The 18,214-nt window shown below is 43.2% G+C and overlaps 1 protein-coding gene across 1 annotated transcript in view; it reads right to left on the bottom strand.

Moving 5' to 3' along the window:
• Positions 1-14,865: 14,865 nt before the first annotated feature.
• The window catches only part of SNTG2 (syntrophin gamma 2), a 778,898-nt gene continuing 775,549 nt past the window's right edge, over positions 14,866-18,214 (bottom strand). Inside the window, exon 17 of the mRNA XM_077291344.1 lies at positions 14,866-15,552. Coding sequence (XP_077147459.1) covers positions 15,421-15,552 — 132 coding nt within the window. The 3' untranslated portion in view covers positions 14,866-15,420. The remainder of the gene's footprint in view (positions 15,553-18,214) is intronic.

Here is an 18,214-nt window from a genome sequence, read left to right as displayed (position 1 = left end):
TTGTGTGTCATAATGCTGCTGACCTCACGAGCGCTCGCCTTGGCGAATCCGATGATTGAGTCTCGTGACCCACGGTTAAATGACTTGGATGATTTCTTGGCCGCTATGGCATTAATGTTTGATGACCCTAATCGCCGTGCAACCGCTGAATCTGCTTTGTTGTCTTTACACCAGGCTAAACGTTCTGTTATTGAATATGCCACTGAATTCAGGAGATTGGCAGTAGTTACCAATTGGGACAGTTATGCACAATTGCCTAATTTTAAAAGGGGTCTGTCTAGTATTGTAAAAGATGAACTAGCCCGCTCTGAGTCACCACAAGAGCTAGAGACATTTATACAGCATAGTGTGCGCATAGACATTCACCTTACTGAGCGTAGGCAGGAGAAATTTGCTGCATATAACCGTGTTTCTAACTTTTCCCTTGGTGGAGGAGGTGCCTATGCAAATTGATTCCGTTCAGAGGCGCGAGATCAATGAGCACTGGGAGCATCGCCTTCGTGAAAGTCTATGTTTCTACTGCGGCCAGTCGGACCACTTCTTGATCAATTGTCCTAAGTGTCTTAGACGGCCTAACAAGGTGCTAGCAGCAATAGGGGACTATGACAACTGTGATGATGAATCTGACATCTCTGAATGTAGCCTGCTTTTAAACGCTGTATTCCATTCACTTTCTATGACTTCACCCCCCAAGGAGCTGAAGGAAAAGAACTCTCACTGTTCTCTCCCTATTAAGATCCGGTGTTCAGGACAGTGGATTTCCAGTTCAGCTATGATTGACTCTGGTGCAGGTGGCAATTTCATGGATATCGCATTTGCCAAGGAACATGGTATCAAAATTCAGCAAAGAGCCTCTCCAATTACCATGGAAACAGTGGATGGGTCACCTTTAATCTCTGGGCCTGTGGATCAGGAGACCGTACCCCTTGAAATTTTGTTGGAGCCTAATCATCAGGAGCAACTTTCTTTCTTTCTAATTTCTTCTCATTTTCCTGTGATTTTAGGCATTCCTTGGTTGCGTTCTCAGAGCCCAATTATCAACTGGGAGACCAAGGAGATTATCTTCCCAACAAGGAGAAACTCAGCGTTAACAGAAGCTGTCCCTGAGTCCACGACTATGGAACCACATGTACAGGTATTTTCTTTACCTCCAGCATATAAAGAGTTCTCTGACATCTGTGACAAGAAGAATGCAGATCAGCTTCCTCCACACAGGCATTATGACTATCCCATTGAGCTGCTTCCCGGGGCAGCCATTCCTTTTGGTAACGTATACCCTTTGGCGGCACCTGAGCTTCAAGCCTTAAAAGAGTATATTGATGAAAATCTGGCCAAAGGCTTCATACTTCCTTCTTCCTCACCAGCAGGGGCACCTATCTTTTTGTAAAGAAGAAGGATGGGACCCTGAGACCCTGTGTTGACTATCGAGAACTCAATAAGGTAACCGTACGAAACTGTTACCCTTTGCCTCTAATTCCCGAATTACTGGAAAAAGTCCACCATGCTAAGGTGTTCTCTAAACTGGATCTTCGTGCGGCTTATAATTTGGTGCGTATTTGTCCAGGGGATGAGTGGAAGACAGCATTCAGATGCCGGTATGGACACTTTGAATCTCTTGTGATGCCCTTTGGGCTTTGTAACGCCCCTGTAACATTTCAACACCTTGCTAATGACATTTTCAAAGATTTGTTGGACCAGTTTGTAGTGATCTATTTGGACGATATACTAATCTTTTCTGACTCTGTACAGGAACATGAAGAACATGTCAAAACTAGTGTTGAGCGATACTGTCCGATACTTGAAAGTATCGGTATCGGATTGTATCGGCCGATACCCGAAAAGTATCAGATATCGACGATACCGATACCCGATACCAATACAAGTCAATGGGACACCAAGTATCGGAAGGTATCCTGATGGTTCCCAGGGTCTGAAGGAGAGGAAACTCTCCTTCAGGCCCTGGGATCCATATTAATGTGTAAAAAAAAAGAATTAAAATAAAAAATATTGATATACTCACCTCTCCGGAGGCCCCTGCACCTCACCGCTGTTAACCAGCAGCCTTCTTTGCTTAAAATGAGCGCGTTTAGGGCCTTCCATGACGTCACGGCTTCTGATTGGTAGCGTGCCGCTCCTGTGACTGCCAGGCGACCGATCACAAGCCGTGACGTCATTCTCAGGTCCTAAATTCCTAGAATTAGGAATTTAGGACCTGAGAATGACGTCACGGCTTGTGATTGGTCCTGTGGCGGTCACATGAGCGGCACGCGATCAATCAGAAGCCGTGACGTCATGGAAGGTGCTGAACGCGCTCATTTTAAGCAAAGCAGGCTGCCGGTTACTACCAGGGCGCGTCAGAGGGTGAGTATATCCCTATTTTTTATTTTAATTCTTTATTTTTTACATGGATATGGATCCCAGGGCCTGAAGGAGAGTTTCCTCTCCTTCAGACCCTGGGAACCATACACTGGGAACTTCCGATTCCGATTCCCGATACCACAAAAGTATCGGATCTCGGTATCGGAATTCCGATACTGCAAGTATCGGCCGAAACCTGATACTTGCGGTATCGGAATGCTCAACACTAGTCAAAACTGTTTTAAGACGTCTGAAAGAGAACCATCTGTATATTAAGCCAGAGAAATGCGAGTTCCATCGTTCTGAGATACAGTTCTTAGGTTATATCATCTCTCCCCAGGGGCTGAACATGGAATCTGGTAAGATTCAGGCTATCCTTGACTGGCTGGTACCCAAGAACGTTAAGGAGGTCCAACGTTTAATTGGTTTTGCATATTTCTACAGACGCTTCATTTGAAATTTTTCTGATATTGTCCGTCCCATTACTTCCTTGACAAAGAAGGAAAAGCCCTTTAAGTGGTCATCACAGGCTCAAGAAGCTTTTGATCGGCTTAAGATCTGTTTCACATCAGCACCACTGTTGATACACCCAGATCCAACACAACCTTTCATTGTGGAGGTGGACGCTTCTGATAATGCTTTGGGGCTATTTTCTCCCAAAGAACTGGAGAGAAGGGTCTGCTACATCCTTGTGCTTTCTTTTCCCGTAGACTAACCTCAGCAGAGAAGAATTACGACTTGGGAGACAAGGAATTGCTGGCTATTATTGCGGCTTTCAAAGAATGGAGGCATCATCTGCAAGGAGCTGCACAACAGATCATAGTACTAACTGACCATCGCAATTTAGAGTTCCTTAGATCCGCTAGATGTCTTTCTCCTCGTCAGGCTCATTGGAACTTATTTTTAAATCAATTTAACTTTGTTATCTCGTACCGTCCAGGTTCTCGTAATGGGAAGGCTGATGCTTTATCCCAAATCCATGCTGCGGATTCCGTACCTGGGGCCCCGTCCAAGACCATTCTATCTGATACCAATTTCATCGGAGTTATCCACGATCAGGACTTGTGGAAGGAGTGCAGGGAGGCCTATGAAGGTGATGTATTTCTGGCCAACCCACCTGTGTATATTAATCTTAGTTTTAAGAGTGGCATGTGGTTCAGAGATCAATGTATCTATGTCCCGGAGGTCATCCGTCTGCAGATCCTCAAGTTGGTACATGACTCCAAGTTGGCTGGTCACAGGGGGGTACAGAAGACACAAGAGTTCCTGAGCCGATTCTTCTGGTGGCCAACTTGCTGAAGGATACCAAGGACTATGTTCTCTCTTGCGAGGTATGTGCCCGTTATAAGACTCCTCATGTGGCACCTACGGGTCTTCTACAACCATTACCGGTTCCGTCCCGCCCTTGGGGGTCTATATCAATGGACTTTATTGTGGAGCTGCCTACATCAGGGGGCATGAATACAATCATGGTGGTAGTTTATCGCCTGACTAAAGCTGCTCATTTTGTTCCATGCACCGGTCTCCCCTCAGCTAAAGATACAGTGAACTTGGTTATACAGAATGTCTTTCGGTTGCACGGGGTTCCGGATGAGATCATCTCTGACCGTGGAGTACAGTTCACTTCAGGATTCTGGAAGGGGTTTTGCTCTGCACTCAATAATAATGTCTGTCTCTCTTCTGCTTACCATCCCCAGACAAATGGTCAGACTGAGCATACCAACCAGACGCTGGAACAATATCTAAGATGCTATGTCAGCCATCTCCAGGATGATTGGTTGGAGTTGTTGCCGTTAGCCGAATTTTCATATAATAATTCTCAGAGTGCCTCAACTAAATTTACACCTTTCTTTGCCAATCTGGGTTATCATTCATGTATTTTACCTAGGTCTCCAATTGATTCTCCGGTTCCGGCAGTGGAGGAAATGCTGACTGCGATGATACAAAATCTGGAGGATGACTCTTGAAAACCTGTGGAAAACATCAATGCCCAACAGAAGATTTCTCGTTTTCATCAGAGATTCCCTGAGAAACCAGGTCCAGGATCGTCCTGAGTCCGCTTCTAAGGAGGGAGTAATGTCAGGACATTTTTTACCTTTTGTGCATTACTGCCCTCTTCCAAGATGGCGTCTTTGGTCTCATGTGCACTGTGTCTTCCTGCTATAAAACTCCACCCCAGCCTTCAGTCTGTGCCAGAGTATTCTGCCTTGCATCCAGCTCCTGACCTCTGATTACTCCCTGGCTATACACCTGCTCCTGTGAACCTGTGTGGTGATCCTGCTACTCTGCTCTGAGTTCCTGCTGCATACACAAGTTTCCAGTAATCCTCATTCTTCTGCTGCTCATGTTTACTTCATCTGCATTTGCTGGACATGTAAGCTGCTGCTGCTTTGCATTAACCTGAGACTATTAACCAGGCCTCCCTGGTTGAGCTAAGATATGATTTGAACTGCGTATATAAGCATATCTAACTGTGTCTGGACTAAGACAAGGATTTATTCGTATCAAGTATCCTCAAGAATAACTGTGCTTCATAGACTTTCTGCATGATTGCATTTTTCTCTGAAGACTGCTAAGCTGCGTTTATTATTTGCACCAAGTGTTGTGGACTTGAGTTTCTCTCTGCACCTGTTTGAATCACCGTGTGATAATATAGACTTTACCACTTATAAAACTGTGTCCTGTAGTTGTCTTGTTCCACGCAAAGAGTCTCCTGAGTTATCCCCTATAATTATTACATGCCCATTGACTCATCTCTGCAATAACAAGGTGCCTGACTGCCAACTCATCTCTAGTTCTTGAGTGCCGTCAGAACACTTGGCTCTACCACAACTAGGTGCCTAACTGCTGAATCAGCTCTGCTGTTCCTGTGTGCTATCTGCACACTTGACTGTGCTATAACAAGGTGCCTGAGTCTGACTACCAATTCAGCTCTGTAGTTCCTGAGTGATGTCAACACACTCAGCTTTGTTACTGGAAGGTGCATGATTGCTGACTCTTCTTTATTGCTCCTGTGTGCTGTCCATATGCTCAGCTCTTCTACTGCCAACTTTACTCTGCTGTTCCTGGGTGTTGTCCACACAGTCAGCTTTGCTACATAATGGTATTAGATTGTCTACTCGGTTTTATTATCAATGTTACTTTTTCACATCAAGGTACCTGTTTATCATTACACCTCTGCTGTTCCAAGGTACTGTCTGCATACTTGGCTCTGCTGCATCAAAGTAACAGTCTGTCTATGTCTTTCTCCATTTCCAGGTTGATGTCTACTAGTACAACTTTGCTATTCCAAGGTATCTGTCCATATATCTTGCTTTCATCCGGCATTCCAGCTCCGCTGATCCATTGTTGTGAATTCTGCTCTTGGGCTCCCTCCGGTGGTTGTTGGTGGTAGTGCAGTTGTCTCTGGGTTGTAATCCAGGGCAGGTGTTTCTGCTGATTGCAGCTCTACTAGGTATTTAGGTGTGCAGGATCCATTAGTCTTTGCCAGTTGTCCATTGTTCTTGGAGGGATTGCATCTCTGTCTGGCTCTTCATGCCCTGCTGTCAATTCAGCTAAGATAAGTGTCTAGTTTTTTGTCTCTGCAGCACACATGCAGTGTGCTTTACAATTCAGTGCAATTCATTGTGTTTTTGTCCAGCTTAGACTTTGTTTGGATTTTTCAGTCATGCTGGATTCTCTGGAGATGCAGATATACATTCTATGTCTTTAGTTAGATGTAGAATATTTGTATTATCTGCTGTGGATATTTTTAAGGTTTTTAATATTGACCGCTTAGAATTCTGTCCTATCCTTTTCTATTTAGCTAGAAGTGCCTCTTTTGCTAAATCCTGTTTTCTGCCTGCGTGTGTCTTTCCTCTTATACTCACAGTCAATATTTGTGGGGGGCTGCGTATCCTTTGGGGTTCTGCTCTGAGGCAAGATAGAATTCCCATTTCCATCTATAGGGGTATTTAGTCCTCCGGCTGTGTCGAGGTGTCTAGGACGTGTTAGGTACACCCCACGGCTACTTCTAGTTGCGGTGTCAGTTTAGGGTTTGCGGTCAGTACAGGTACCACCTACTCCAGAGAAAGTCTCATGCGGCTCCAAGGTCACCGGATCATAACATCCATGTGCTGCTCAGCACAGCTAGCACTTTTGGTCCTTGCTGTTCCACCTGCTGTCCTGCCTTGTAATGATGAGCGAGTATCGTCGTTGCTCGGGTTTTCCCGAGCATGCTCGGGTGTCCTCCGAGTATTTTTGCGTGCTCGGAGATTTAGTTTTTGTAGACACAGCTGCATGATTTGTGGCTGCTAGACAACCTGAATACATGTGGGGATTCCCTAACCAACAGGCATTACCCACATGTATTCAAGCTGTCTAACAACCACAAATCATGCAGGTGCATCGACAAAAACTAAATCTCTGAGCACGCTGAAACACTCGGAGGACACCTTAGCATGCTCGGGAAAACCCGAGCAATGACGCTACTCGCTCATCACTACTGCCTTGTCTATCTGCATTGCATTGACCCAAATGGTTAATGCTGCTCACACTCACCGTTGATGAAGAAAATCCACCTTACTAGCTGAATCTAGAAAACACATATAAACATAGACATCACTCAACAGAGTATTACTAAATTCTGCCCAAATCTACTCATTTTCAGCCACAAATTTTGGTATATATTAAACCAAGTAGAAGGGTTAGAAAGCAGATATCTGTAATCCTTGGGGGAATGCAAAGACAAATATTACATTCCATTCCATTGCAAACGTAGCAGAAATTAAGAGTGAAACTGATGTCATTCATATTATTTGGCTGCTCAAGTAATGCATAACTGTGTCCTCCAGAGGACAAGACACTTATTTTCTAGTTTTATTTTTATTGCACATCTTATTTTCTACTATCTAAAATGGCTAATGTTCTAAAAGATTGGCTGATACATACAGTATAAAATGAAAATGTAAATATTCTCATGTTAGAAGTAACTGTGATCTGTACAAGTTCAACAGAATATTCTAGGGAATAAACAAGACAAAAAGAATATTTCTTCTCATTTTGTAGGTCAACAGATGACTCCAGACAAGCATTGAATTTCCACCCTGCCAGATCAGCCGTTCTAATCAGAATAATCATTTCTATATTCACATATTGTACAGCTAGGCTAGTTATATAAGCAGGCCCCAAACTGACCTGGTCTAACTAATGTCTGTCAACATAGTGAAGCAATGGTATAACGTGCTGCTTTGAAAACTGTTAATTCAGACCTGGAAGAAATGAGAGAGTGGAAAAATTAAATAAAAGCAATATTATTCTCAACTACTTCAAGATTGAACCATGTGCCATCTTTCATGACCAGACACATTTTCATTTTTTAAGGTTTTAAGCATTCTAATTCTTCTTCTCTTTTAGATATTCAGATCATATTTTGTTACTTATGTTGTGATACCTAGAGCCAAGTTTATATATACTGTAATTTTTACATTCTTTTTTTTTTTCAAAATTGGAGTGAAAATATGAAGACAACCATAGGAAATACAGTGCCTTGCGAAAGTATTTGGCCCCTTGGAACTTTTCAACCTTTTCCCACATATGCTTCAAACATAAAGATACCAAATGTAAATTTTTGGTGAGGAATCGACATCAAGTATAACACAATTGTGAAGTTGAACAAAATTTATTGGTTATTTTAAATTTTTGTGGAAATTCAAAAACTGAAAAGTGGGGCTTGCAATATTATTCGGCCCCTTTACTTTCAGTGCAGCAAACTCACTCCAGAAGTTCATTGTGGATCTCTGAATGATCCAATGTTGTCCTAAATGACTAATGATAATAAATATAATCCACCTGTGTAATCAAGAGAGCTTCATGAAGACCAAGGAACACAACAGGCAAGTCTGAGAAGTTTAAAGCTGAATTTGGATACAAAATGATTTCCAAAACTTTAAACATCCCAAGGAGCACCGTGCAAGCGATCATATTGAAACGGAAGGAGCATCATACCACTGCAAATCTTCAAAGACCCGGCCGTCCCTCTAAACTTTCATCTCAAACAAGGAGAAGACTGATCAGAGATGCAGCCAACAGGCCCATGATCACCCTGTATGAACTGCAGAGATCTACAGCTGAGGTGGGACAGTCTGCCCATAGGACACTGCACAAATCTGGTCTTTATGGAAGTGTGGCAAGAAGAAAGCCATTTCTCAAATATATCCATAAAAATTGTCATTTAAAGTTTGCAACAAGCCACCTGGGAGACACACCAAACATGTGGAAGAAGGTGCTCTGGTCAGATGAAACCAAAATCGAACTTTTTGGCAACAATGCCAAACGATATATTTGGCGTAAAGGCAACACAGCTCATCACCCTGAACACACCATCCCCAATGCCAAGCATGGCGGCGGCAGCATCATGGTTTGGGCCTGCTTTTCTTCAGCAGGGTCAGGGAAGATGGTTAAAATTGATGGGACAATGGATGGAGCCAAATACAGGACCATTCTTGAAGAAAACCTGTTGGAGTCTGCAAAAGACCTTAGCCTGGGATGGAGATTTGTCTTCCAACAAGACAATGATCCCAAACATAAAGCAAAATCTACAATGAAATGGTTCACAAATAAACATATCCAGGTGTTAGAATGCCCAAGTCAAAGTCCAGACCTCCATCCAATCGAGAATCTGTGGAAAGAGCTGAAAACTGTTGTTCACAAACGATCTCCATCAAACCTCGCTGAGCTCGAGCTGTTTGCCAAGGAAGAATGGGCAAGAATTTCAGTCTCTCAATGTACAAAACTGATAGAGACATACCCCAAGCGACTTGCAGCTGTAATCGCAGCAAAAGGTGGCGCAACAAAGTATTAAGTTAAAGGGGCTGAATAATATTGCACGCCCCACTTTTCAGTTTTTAAATTTCCACAAAAATTTAAAATAACCAATACATTTGGCTCAACTTCCCAATTGTGTTCCACTTGTTGTTGATTCTTCACCAAAAATTTGCATTTGGTATTTTTATGTTTGAAGCATGATATGTGGGAAAAGGTTGAAAAGTTCCAGGGAGCCGAATACTTTCGCAAGGCACTGTTTAAGCCTTATGTATGTGCATTTGAAATGGTAGGCAATCTAGATCACCCACCTCACCTCACAGATGATAGGTGTGTGAGTGGTTGAACATAAGTATTTTTCACTTGTTATGCCTCAATCTTTTATCATGGGGGCCTGCTATATCCTGTAGTGCATTAGTATTGCGACCTGGTATTAGTATTGTCCTGGTATTGGTAAGTACAGCTGCTTTTTCTGCTTTACTTTTTGCCCTTTGTTGGGGACACAGAGTCTATTTTTGGAGTTTTCAAGGCAGAAACTGAGCAAAACCTTCCAATTGTTTAAATGTTTTGAGAATGTGAGGATCCAAGAAGTATCGTTTCTCCTTGCAGAGAGTGACATGTTAATCATGCCCAGATGAAGAGACTTAAACCTGCACTGCTCCTCTGGGAAATATGCAAATTGTCTCTTCAGAGAGGACGAGGACCAGAACTCTAGTGCCATGTATTGGAAGCAGCAATACTGTCACGCGCGCCCAGACTGGTTGGCGCGGGCGTGCGGGGGTGTGGCCCCACTGTGCCACAGACCAGACTACCCTGGAAGGGGTGTAACTAAGTAGCTTCCTTGGTATTCGCTGGAGCCTCTGATGGTGAGGTCAGACTTGTGCAGCAGGAAGCTACCAGGTACCACTCCAGGGTGGTGTCTGGCTGTGTGCTGATTCCACCGGGGAACGGAACATAAACAGGCAAGCGGGCATGGCTTGCACTCTGGCTGACAGGCAGGCATGGCTGCGACACAGGCAGGTGGACGGGTACAACAGAGACACTGGCAGGCGGGCACGGCTTGCTCTCTGGCAGGCAGGTACGGGTGGCACTCTGGCAGGACAGGTGGACAAGTCTGGTACACTGGAATGACCGGTATGCAGGCAGGTATGTAAAACAGGTAAGAACCTGTTCATACAGGAGGGTATATAAGAAACAGGTAGAGAAAGACCACAAGGAGTGGAGCAAAGCTGAAACGTAGAAGGCGGAGATGCAGAGATGCAGGAGGTGGAGCCAAGAGCAGGATGCGGAGCCAATGACAGAAACGCAGGAGGCAGAGCCAAGAGCTGGAGGCTGGAGCCAAGAACAGACATGCAGGAGGCGGAGCCAAGAACAGAAATGCAGGAGGTGGAGCTAAGAGAAGAGATGCAGGAAGCGGAGCCAAGAGCAGAGATGCGGAAGGCAGAGCCAAGAGCAGAGACACAGGAGGCAGAGCAGGGAAGAACCACAAGGAGCAGAGACACTGAGCGGAGCCACAGAGCAAAGCCACAGAGTGCAGAGCTGAGAGCAGAGCAAAGTCAGAGTGCAGAGCAAAACCACAGAGTGCAGAGCAAGGTCACAGAATGCAGAGCAAAGAGCAAAGCAAGGTCAAAGAGAGCATAGCCAAAAGCAGAGCAAAGCAAGACACAGAGTGCAGAGCGGAAAGCAGAGCAAAGCAAGACACAGAGTGCAGAGCCGAGAAAGCAAACCAAGACAGGGATATAAACGAACACAGGAAAAGGACTAGGCTAGGATAGAATCAGGAAAAGGGACAAGGCACAGAGACACGGAAACAAGCCAGGGTACGATGCCCTACTGGGTGGCGGACACAGGACATAGGCCAGGGTATGAAGCCCCACTGGGTGGCTACACAAGGACACAGGCCAGGGTACTGTGCCCCACTGGGTGGCAAACACAGGACACAGACTAGGGTACAATGCCCTACTGGGTGGCGGACACAAGAGTCACAGAGACAGGGCCTGGCACCTCAGCAGCTAAGAACTGACTGAGGGAGTAAGTTGGACAGGCCCCCACAAATGGGTGGGGATGTCTTAAATACAGGAAGCCTCATGGCAATTGGCCAGGCACACCTTAGCAAGGTGCACAAAGTCTCAATAAGAAACAGGAGTTGCCAGCGGCGCCCCCTATGCACACAGACAGAGCATGCACAGAGCAAGCAGCAGACATGAGGCACACAGCATGGAGCTGGCAGCAGAGAGAAGTCACAACATGGCCCAGAGAAATAAGTGAATTTGAGTGTAATGCAGGTGGGGGATGGGAGGCCATGCAGTGATGCCAGCAGGGTTGTTACAAATACTAACAGTCAATGTCAACCCTAAACTGTGGTGTCTGTTCACATGGGGTGCATTTGGATAGCGCTGGGCAGGCCCGCCTGATCTAATAGAAGGGTGTCACTACTAGGCCTGCCTGGATGCTGTGCATCTCCATTGTGTGAACAGTGACACATACAAGTCTTTTTTGTGCAGCAATGTGCCAAGCAGCCACCCCCTCCATTAGTTTGGTAGGTTGTGAGTGGCTGCCTCATCGGTTATGCTGCACCTGTGTTTTTTCCACCACATGGGTCCACTGCATCCTGATAGTGCATTTGTTTGGAGGCCTAGGCAGGTAAGCATCTCTGCCATGTTTTGCTGTTTTTTCTCATTTTTGGAGGATCTCTGAATCCTCTTTTTGTGCTTTTAGCTATTTTAGAATTAGGACTCATGAGCGTGGGGACCCTTGACGTGGGTCATGAGCTTCTTTATTTTGGCCAAAATATCAACTAATACCTCACATAAAAATTTTTTATGTGTTTTTTGCACTTTTTTCCGGGGTGCAGTTGGGCCCATTTTTCTCTTGTAAACTGTGGTGTCTGTTCACATGGGGTGCATTTGGATAGCGCTGGGCAGGCCCGCCTGATCTAATAGAAGGGTGTCACTACTAGGCCTGCCTGGATGCTGTGCATCTCCATTGTGTGAACAGCGACACATACAAGTCTTTTTTGTGCAGCAATGTGCCAAGCAGCCACCCCCTCCATTAGTTTGGTAGGTTGTGAGTGGCTGCCTCATCGGTTATGCTGCACCTGTGTTTTTTCCACCACATGGGTCCACTGCATCCTGATAGTGCATTTGTTTGGAGGCCTAGGCAGGTAAGCATCTCTGCCATGTTTTGCTGTTTTTTCTCATTTTTGGAGGATCTCTGAATCCTCTTTTTGTGCTTTTAACCCTTTAATGAGCCTTGTCATGTGGCTTAGGATAAAAGCCAAACCAGAATCTCAATTTGCAGACACTGTGTGTGCGACCCGTGTTCTAGTGACATGGGTGCCGATGTGCAGGATTTCCAGCGCGCTTGCCGGTAGCGCATGTTAAATGCCACTGTCAGCGGTATTTAATGGGTTAACAGCTGCGGGTGGATCGTCATTCCACCAGCGGCTGTTACAGGCTCATGTCAGCTGTTCAAAACAGCTAACAAGTGCCAGAAAAGATGTGGGCTCATCGCCGGAGCCCACATCAAATGGAGGATGTCCAACATCGGCGTACTATTACGCCCGATGTCAGAAAGAGGTTAAAGTATGTTTTTCTCTGAAATGTTCCAGTGTTTCAGATTCAAACATACATGGATGAACTTATACAGCCATTGTCTAATACATGCTATCTGACTAAACAGCATGTGGAGTGCCTTGAAAACGTATTCCTGCCTTGTGAACTTTTCCACATTTTTTACATTACACCCACATATTTAAATGTAGTTTATTGGGATTTTCTGTGATATACAGCGGGTGATATAAGTATTGAATACGTCACCAATTTTCTAAATAAATGTATTTCTAAAGGTGCTATTGACATGAAATCATACCATGGATGTCCATAAATTATCTTCTGTGCAATAATGAGAAATGACACAGGGAAAATGTATTAAATGTTGATGAGCAAACTTTGAAAGCGCTTGAACATGTTTTTTCTTCAGCAATGGACTCTTGCGTGGTCAGCGTGCATGGAGACAATAAATCAATGGTCTTTCTGTATCTCTCCACTTGTGATCCTTAGCTCTGGGACAACTCTTCTATTATTTTCACTCCTCTGTCTGCAACGTTGCAGTGAACACCTGGTCATGGAAGGTGAAATTATGTTCTTTCCACTTCCAGATTATGGACCAATCAGTCGTTTAGAAATTCTTCTGTAATCAATAATAATAAATAATAATAATCAATCAAGTATATTTTGCAACAATAAGATTGTTAATGTCTTGAGACAGCTCAGTCGGTTTATCCATCTTGTGATGTTTCTTGTGTTGCACCTTGGTAATAAGACACCTTTTTATAAGCTAACAGTTGAACCAACTGATATTATTTTTCACTAAGTGGCAGTATATTTTTGGATGATAGGTTGAACATTGTTTCGTGAGATGTTCAGAGCTTGGGCTATGTTTTTTATAACCTAAACCAGTTTTACTCTTTTCCATAACTTTATCCCTGACCTGTCTGGTGTGTTCTTTGCTTTTCCATGATGATGTTTAATCTAATGTTCTCAAACAAACCTCTGTGGCCTTCACAGAACAACTGTAGTTATACTGAGAATAAATTATACATAGATGGATGTAATTTACTAATTATGTGACTTCTGGAGGCAATTGGTCACTTAGGATTTCATTCACAGGAATCAGACCACAGGGAGCTGAATACAAATGCATTCCACAGTTTTCAGATGTAAATTTGTAAAATAATTAGAAAACCATGTATCATTTCCTTTACACTTCACAGACATTTGCTACTTTGTGTTGGTATATCACATAAAATTCCAATAAAAGATATTTACATTTGTTGGTATAATGTGAAAAATGTGGAATAATTCACTGGTTATGTACCGTATATATTCAAGCATAAGCCGAGTTTTTCAGCACATTTTTTTGTGCTGAAAAAGTCTCCCTCGGCTTGTACTCGAGTCATTGTCCCTGAAGATGGAGGGGGAGCTGAAGCGGCAGAGCAGCGGGTCACAGGAGGCAGGAGCTGGCTGCTGCGGCTTACTCCTGTGCCCGCTGCTAAAGAGAAATTAATATTCACTGTACTGGCCGTGAATATTCATTTCTCTGTAGTAGCACGCACAGTGTCTGCTGCCAACTAACAGCAGCGACCGGGCTATGACGGGTGCCCGCTACTTAAGAGAAATTAATATTCACCTCTCTCCACTCCCATAGGTGTGGAGCGCAGTAAATATTCATTCCCTTAAGTAACAGGTACACATGATTGCCCCGTCGCTGCTGCTGCTGGCACTGGAACAAGATGCTACGAGGGAGCGCAGGGACAGTAAGTAGGATTTAAAAAAAAAATTTATGCTTTTCTGATGGGGCCATGCATACCAGGACTGGAATGAGGAGGCCATACATACCAGGATAGGGATGAGGAGGCCGTGCTACCACGATGGGGATGAGGGGACCATGCCTCGGCTTATACTTGGGTCGGCTTACACTCGAGTATATACAGTATATTTTTTTTACGCACTGTATAAGATATCAGGTTCCTTGCAAGACAGCAACTTTAATTGAGAATATGTTAGGTCAGCAGCACTAGTTGCCTTCTCTGTAGAGAGGAAGTATTACACCTTATTACAAGGCCCCCTTTTATCTTTATTGTTAATACCATACTGTCAAATACAATAGGCAATTAAAAACAAAAGACAATAGTAATTTTTTTTTCAATTAAATATTTATAAGAATTTGCATTATGCATGAGTTTTATAACACACTGATGAAATATACAGTATGTAATATTATCTTATCAAAATACATAAATACTTAGACCATCTGTTCGATTCCCTCATAAATACATTTGGTAAGACCATAAAATTTATTAACAGAATATTACATTAAAGCTGCTGACAGCAGACTGCAGATTTTATTATTTTAAGTAAAAGAAATTCTAAAATGTCATATGCATGCTATCAGGCTATATACAACAAAAGCCTCCAGCCAGGACCCTGCTTCATTGTATATTAACAGCTTCTAAGACAACCTGGAATATTTATCTTAAAGTGCTATTTCATTATCCTTTTCCCTAAAAGAAATAGGAAAATGTGCTTCTGATATTATGAAATACATTTAAATGGAAAATAAAGTGAATGTGTATACACTGGGTTGATATAGACAGAAGGATGGAAATAGTTTATGTTTTATTCAGAAAGTTTTATTCCAAATTATTTGTGCATGAAATCTCAATCCCACAAGAAAATATTGGTTGTCCATGCTTGTTCTTCACGTGTTGTAAATGTATTTCCTCGTAATACTTTGGCTGTTTATAAAGGTGGGGTCCATAGATGCAACCTTGGCAGCAATGAAGGAATGAATACAATGTAAAACACCAGTGAGATCCTGAAATTCTAGTTCCTGTAAAAATAGAAAAAATATATAATATATATATATATATATAAAAAGTATAGAATATAAATATGGAAGTTTACAATTTACACATCAAAATGTTCATTGTCAAAAAGTATCACTCACTGGTACAAATCACCATTAAAGTGAGAAATCTTGCTTTTCCTATTTTAATTAAAGGGAATTCAAATTATTAGACGATTCATCCTGACTGAACCATGGACAACACGAATTCAGCGATAGGCTTCCTCATTTCATGTTTCTTTGTTTTACTCCAAAATGCTGCAAAATATTTTCAGAGCTATATACAGATATAGATAAAGACAAAACACACGGCACTCAAGGATCCTGTGTGGTGCCCAAGTCAGGTTTCCAGCCCATCAATCCAATAGTAATAAATCACTTGGCACTCAAATGGTTTCTTTCAGATGAAAAAAGTGAACATCCCATTGATTTGTGCATCCCATTGATTTGTGCACAGGGTCACATGACCCTCTCACAGTGCTTCATAAACCCGGAAGTACCGGCATTAGACAGCGGCCCCCGGGACTACTCCACACAGCGCGACGGACCGGACGTCTATGAGCGCCATATGCAGCGGCGGATACACGCCCTCCCTCTCCCTTCAAGGATCTGTGAGACGCTCCAGGTGCGCTTTCCATCCTGGATTGCCTAGGCTCATATACCCCATTGTCCTATGCTTCCAGTTTTGTTAAAGATATTTCTGATGAAGGTCTTGTGATTTGACCAAAAACGTTTAAATAATCTTTGAACTGGATGCACAAATAAATGGGATGTTCACTTTTTTCATCTGAAAGAAACCATTTGAGTGCCAAGTGGTTTATTACTATATACAGATATAGTTTAGAAATAAGTTGGGAACAGGGAGACAGCCATCTGGTTCTCGCCAGAGTGAAGTGTCAGTGAATGTTGAGGTGAGAGCTCAGAAAATTGCAAATTATCTCCTACATGTTGGTTAGGATGTAGCTTACTGATTTCTGAATGACCGATCACTAATCAACCAACGATTTAAAGAATGAGACCCTGGAACCTGGAGAATGAAGCTCTGCATTGATTGGAGCTAAGGTGTCCATTCTTGACCTCCATTCCATTCATTGGATTTAGGACTGCTGGAGATAGCAAAGCACTGTACGCCTCTTTCTTCAGCAGTTCCATAGAGAATGTAAAGAGCAGATGCTGAACATGTGCATCTCCACTTCTTTTAAAATGGGGCTCTGCAGAGATCCATTTTCGGTGTACCAATGTTCCTATCTCTTCTTAGGTCTAAGGGGTAATGTTTCTCCTTGTGGAAAGTGACATACCGGCTTTGGCTTGCTAAGGTAAGGAGGCTTATTCACTGTGAAATGCTCCTCTGAGAAATGTAATATGCAAATTGTCTCTTCAGAGAGGAAGATAACTTAGACTCTTTAGCGAGTCTTATAATCTGACTTAGGATAAAATCCAAATCAGAATCTCAATTTTGGGTGTCTCTATCCAGGTGGCATTATAGAGTTCAAGTCATCTTCCTCTCTAAAGAGGCAATTTGCACATTCAGTTTCCCAGAGGAGCAATGCATGGAACATAAGCTTCCTTACCTTGGCATGCCATAGCAGGTATGTAACTCTCTGCAAGTAGAAACATTACCCTATAGACCTCAGGCCAGAGCCTCTCACCTAGCAAAATCAGTTCCCATACTTTGTACTGACGAGGGCCAACAGCCCAAAACACCGTGTCGGCAAATTGAGATTCTGATTTGGCTTTTATCCTAAATCATATTGCAAGACTCGTTAAAGGGTCGATAGTGTCTTGAAGGATTGTTGCTTCCAATAGCTGGTGCTATAGAGTCCTCTTCCTCTCTGAAGAGTAAATTTGTATATTAAATTTCCCAGAGAAGCATTGCACGGCAAATAAGCCTCCTTAGGATTGGTCATCCATGCCTGATCGGTCAAGGTCGAACACCAGGCATCCATGATGATTAGCCGATTTTGGTATCGGAGGCGGTAGCCGCTGACTGGAACATGCTCAATTGTAGAGTTGCTACGTGTACTGATAATGGCCGAGGCAGGGTACTGCAAATCTGCTTCTTATTGATCTGAATATGAGGTGGAAGTGTAGTACGCAGTATTAGACATTATTAGAGGACAGAGCAGCTTCGCAATTGAGCAGTTCTAGCCAGCAGCCACCACTTCTGACACTGAGAGCAGACGATAGGTGGCAGTGCTGATTTTGGCAGACCCCGACTAATCAGACATTGATAACATATCAATAATAAAGTCGTGGACAACCTCTTTAAGAATGAAGAAACAATTTTTCAATTGTAATACAAATTTGGCAGGATAGATGTACATTGTATGTTGACACTAAGCTGCTTATCAGAGGAGAGGGCATGGTCGGTCTAGCAGGCATGTGTGCTGTAGGCCAAGCAGTGATAATTGAAGATGAGTGAACCTTTCAAGGTTTAATACAGTGAATGTTCCGATGTATGCCAAATATGTCCGCCAAACAGTTTGTCGAATTTACCCTCCATGGGAGGCAAAAACAAACATTTATACAACACCTTAAGGGGTGAAAAAAAGTTTCTCAAACAGCTCAAATTAAGGGCAGACACCATCAAAAGTGGAATCAATTGATCCACATCAGAAATTTGATAATGGCACACAAACAGTCAGCC

This window comes from Ranitomeya variabilis, chromosome 2 (genome assembly GCF_051348905.1).
Source record: "Ranitomeya variabilis isolate aRanVar5 chromosome 2, aRanVar5.hap1, whole genome shotgun sequence".
Taxonomy (NCBI): domain Eukaryota; kingdom Metazoa; phylum Chordata; class Amphibia; order Anura; family Dendrobatidae; genus Ranitomeya; species Ranitomeya variabilis.
The sequence above is the reverse complement of the archived record's forward strand: the minus strand, read 5'-3'. Positions and strand labels throughout refer to the sequence as shown.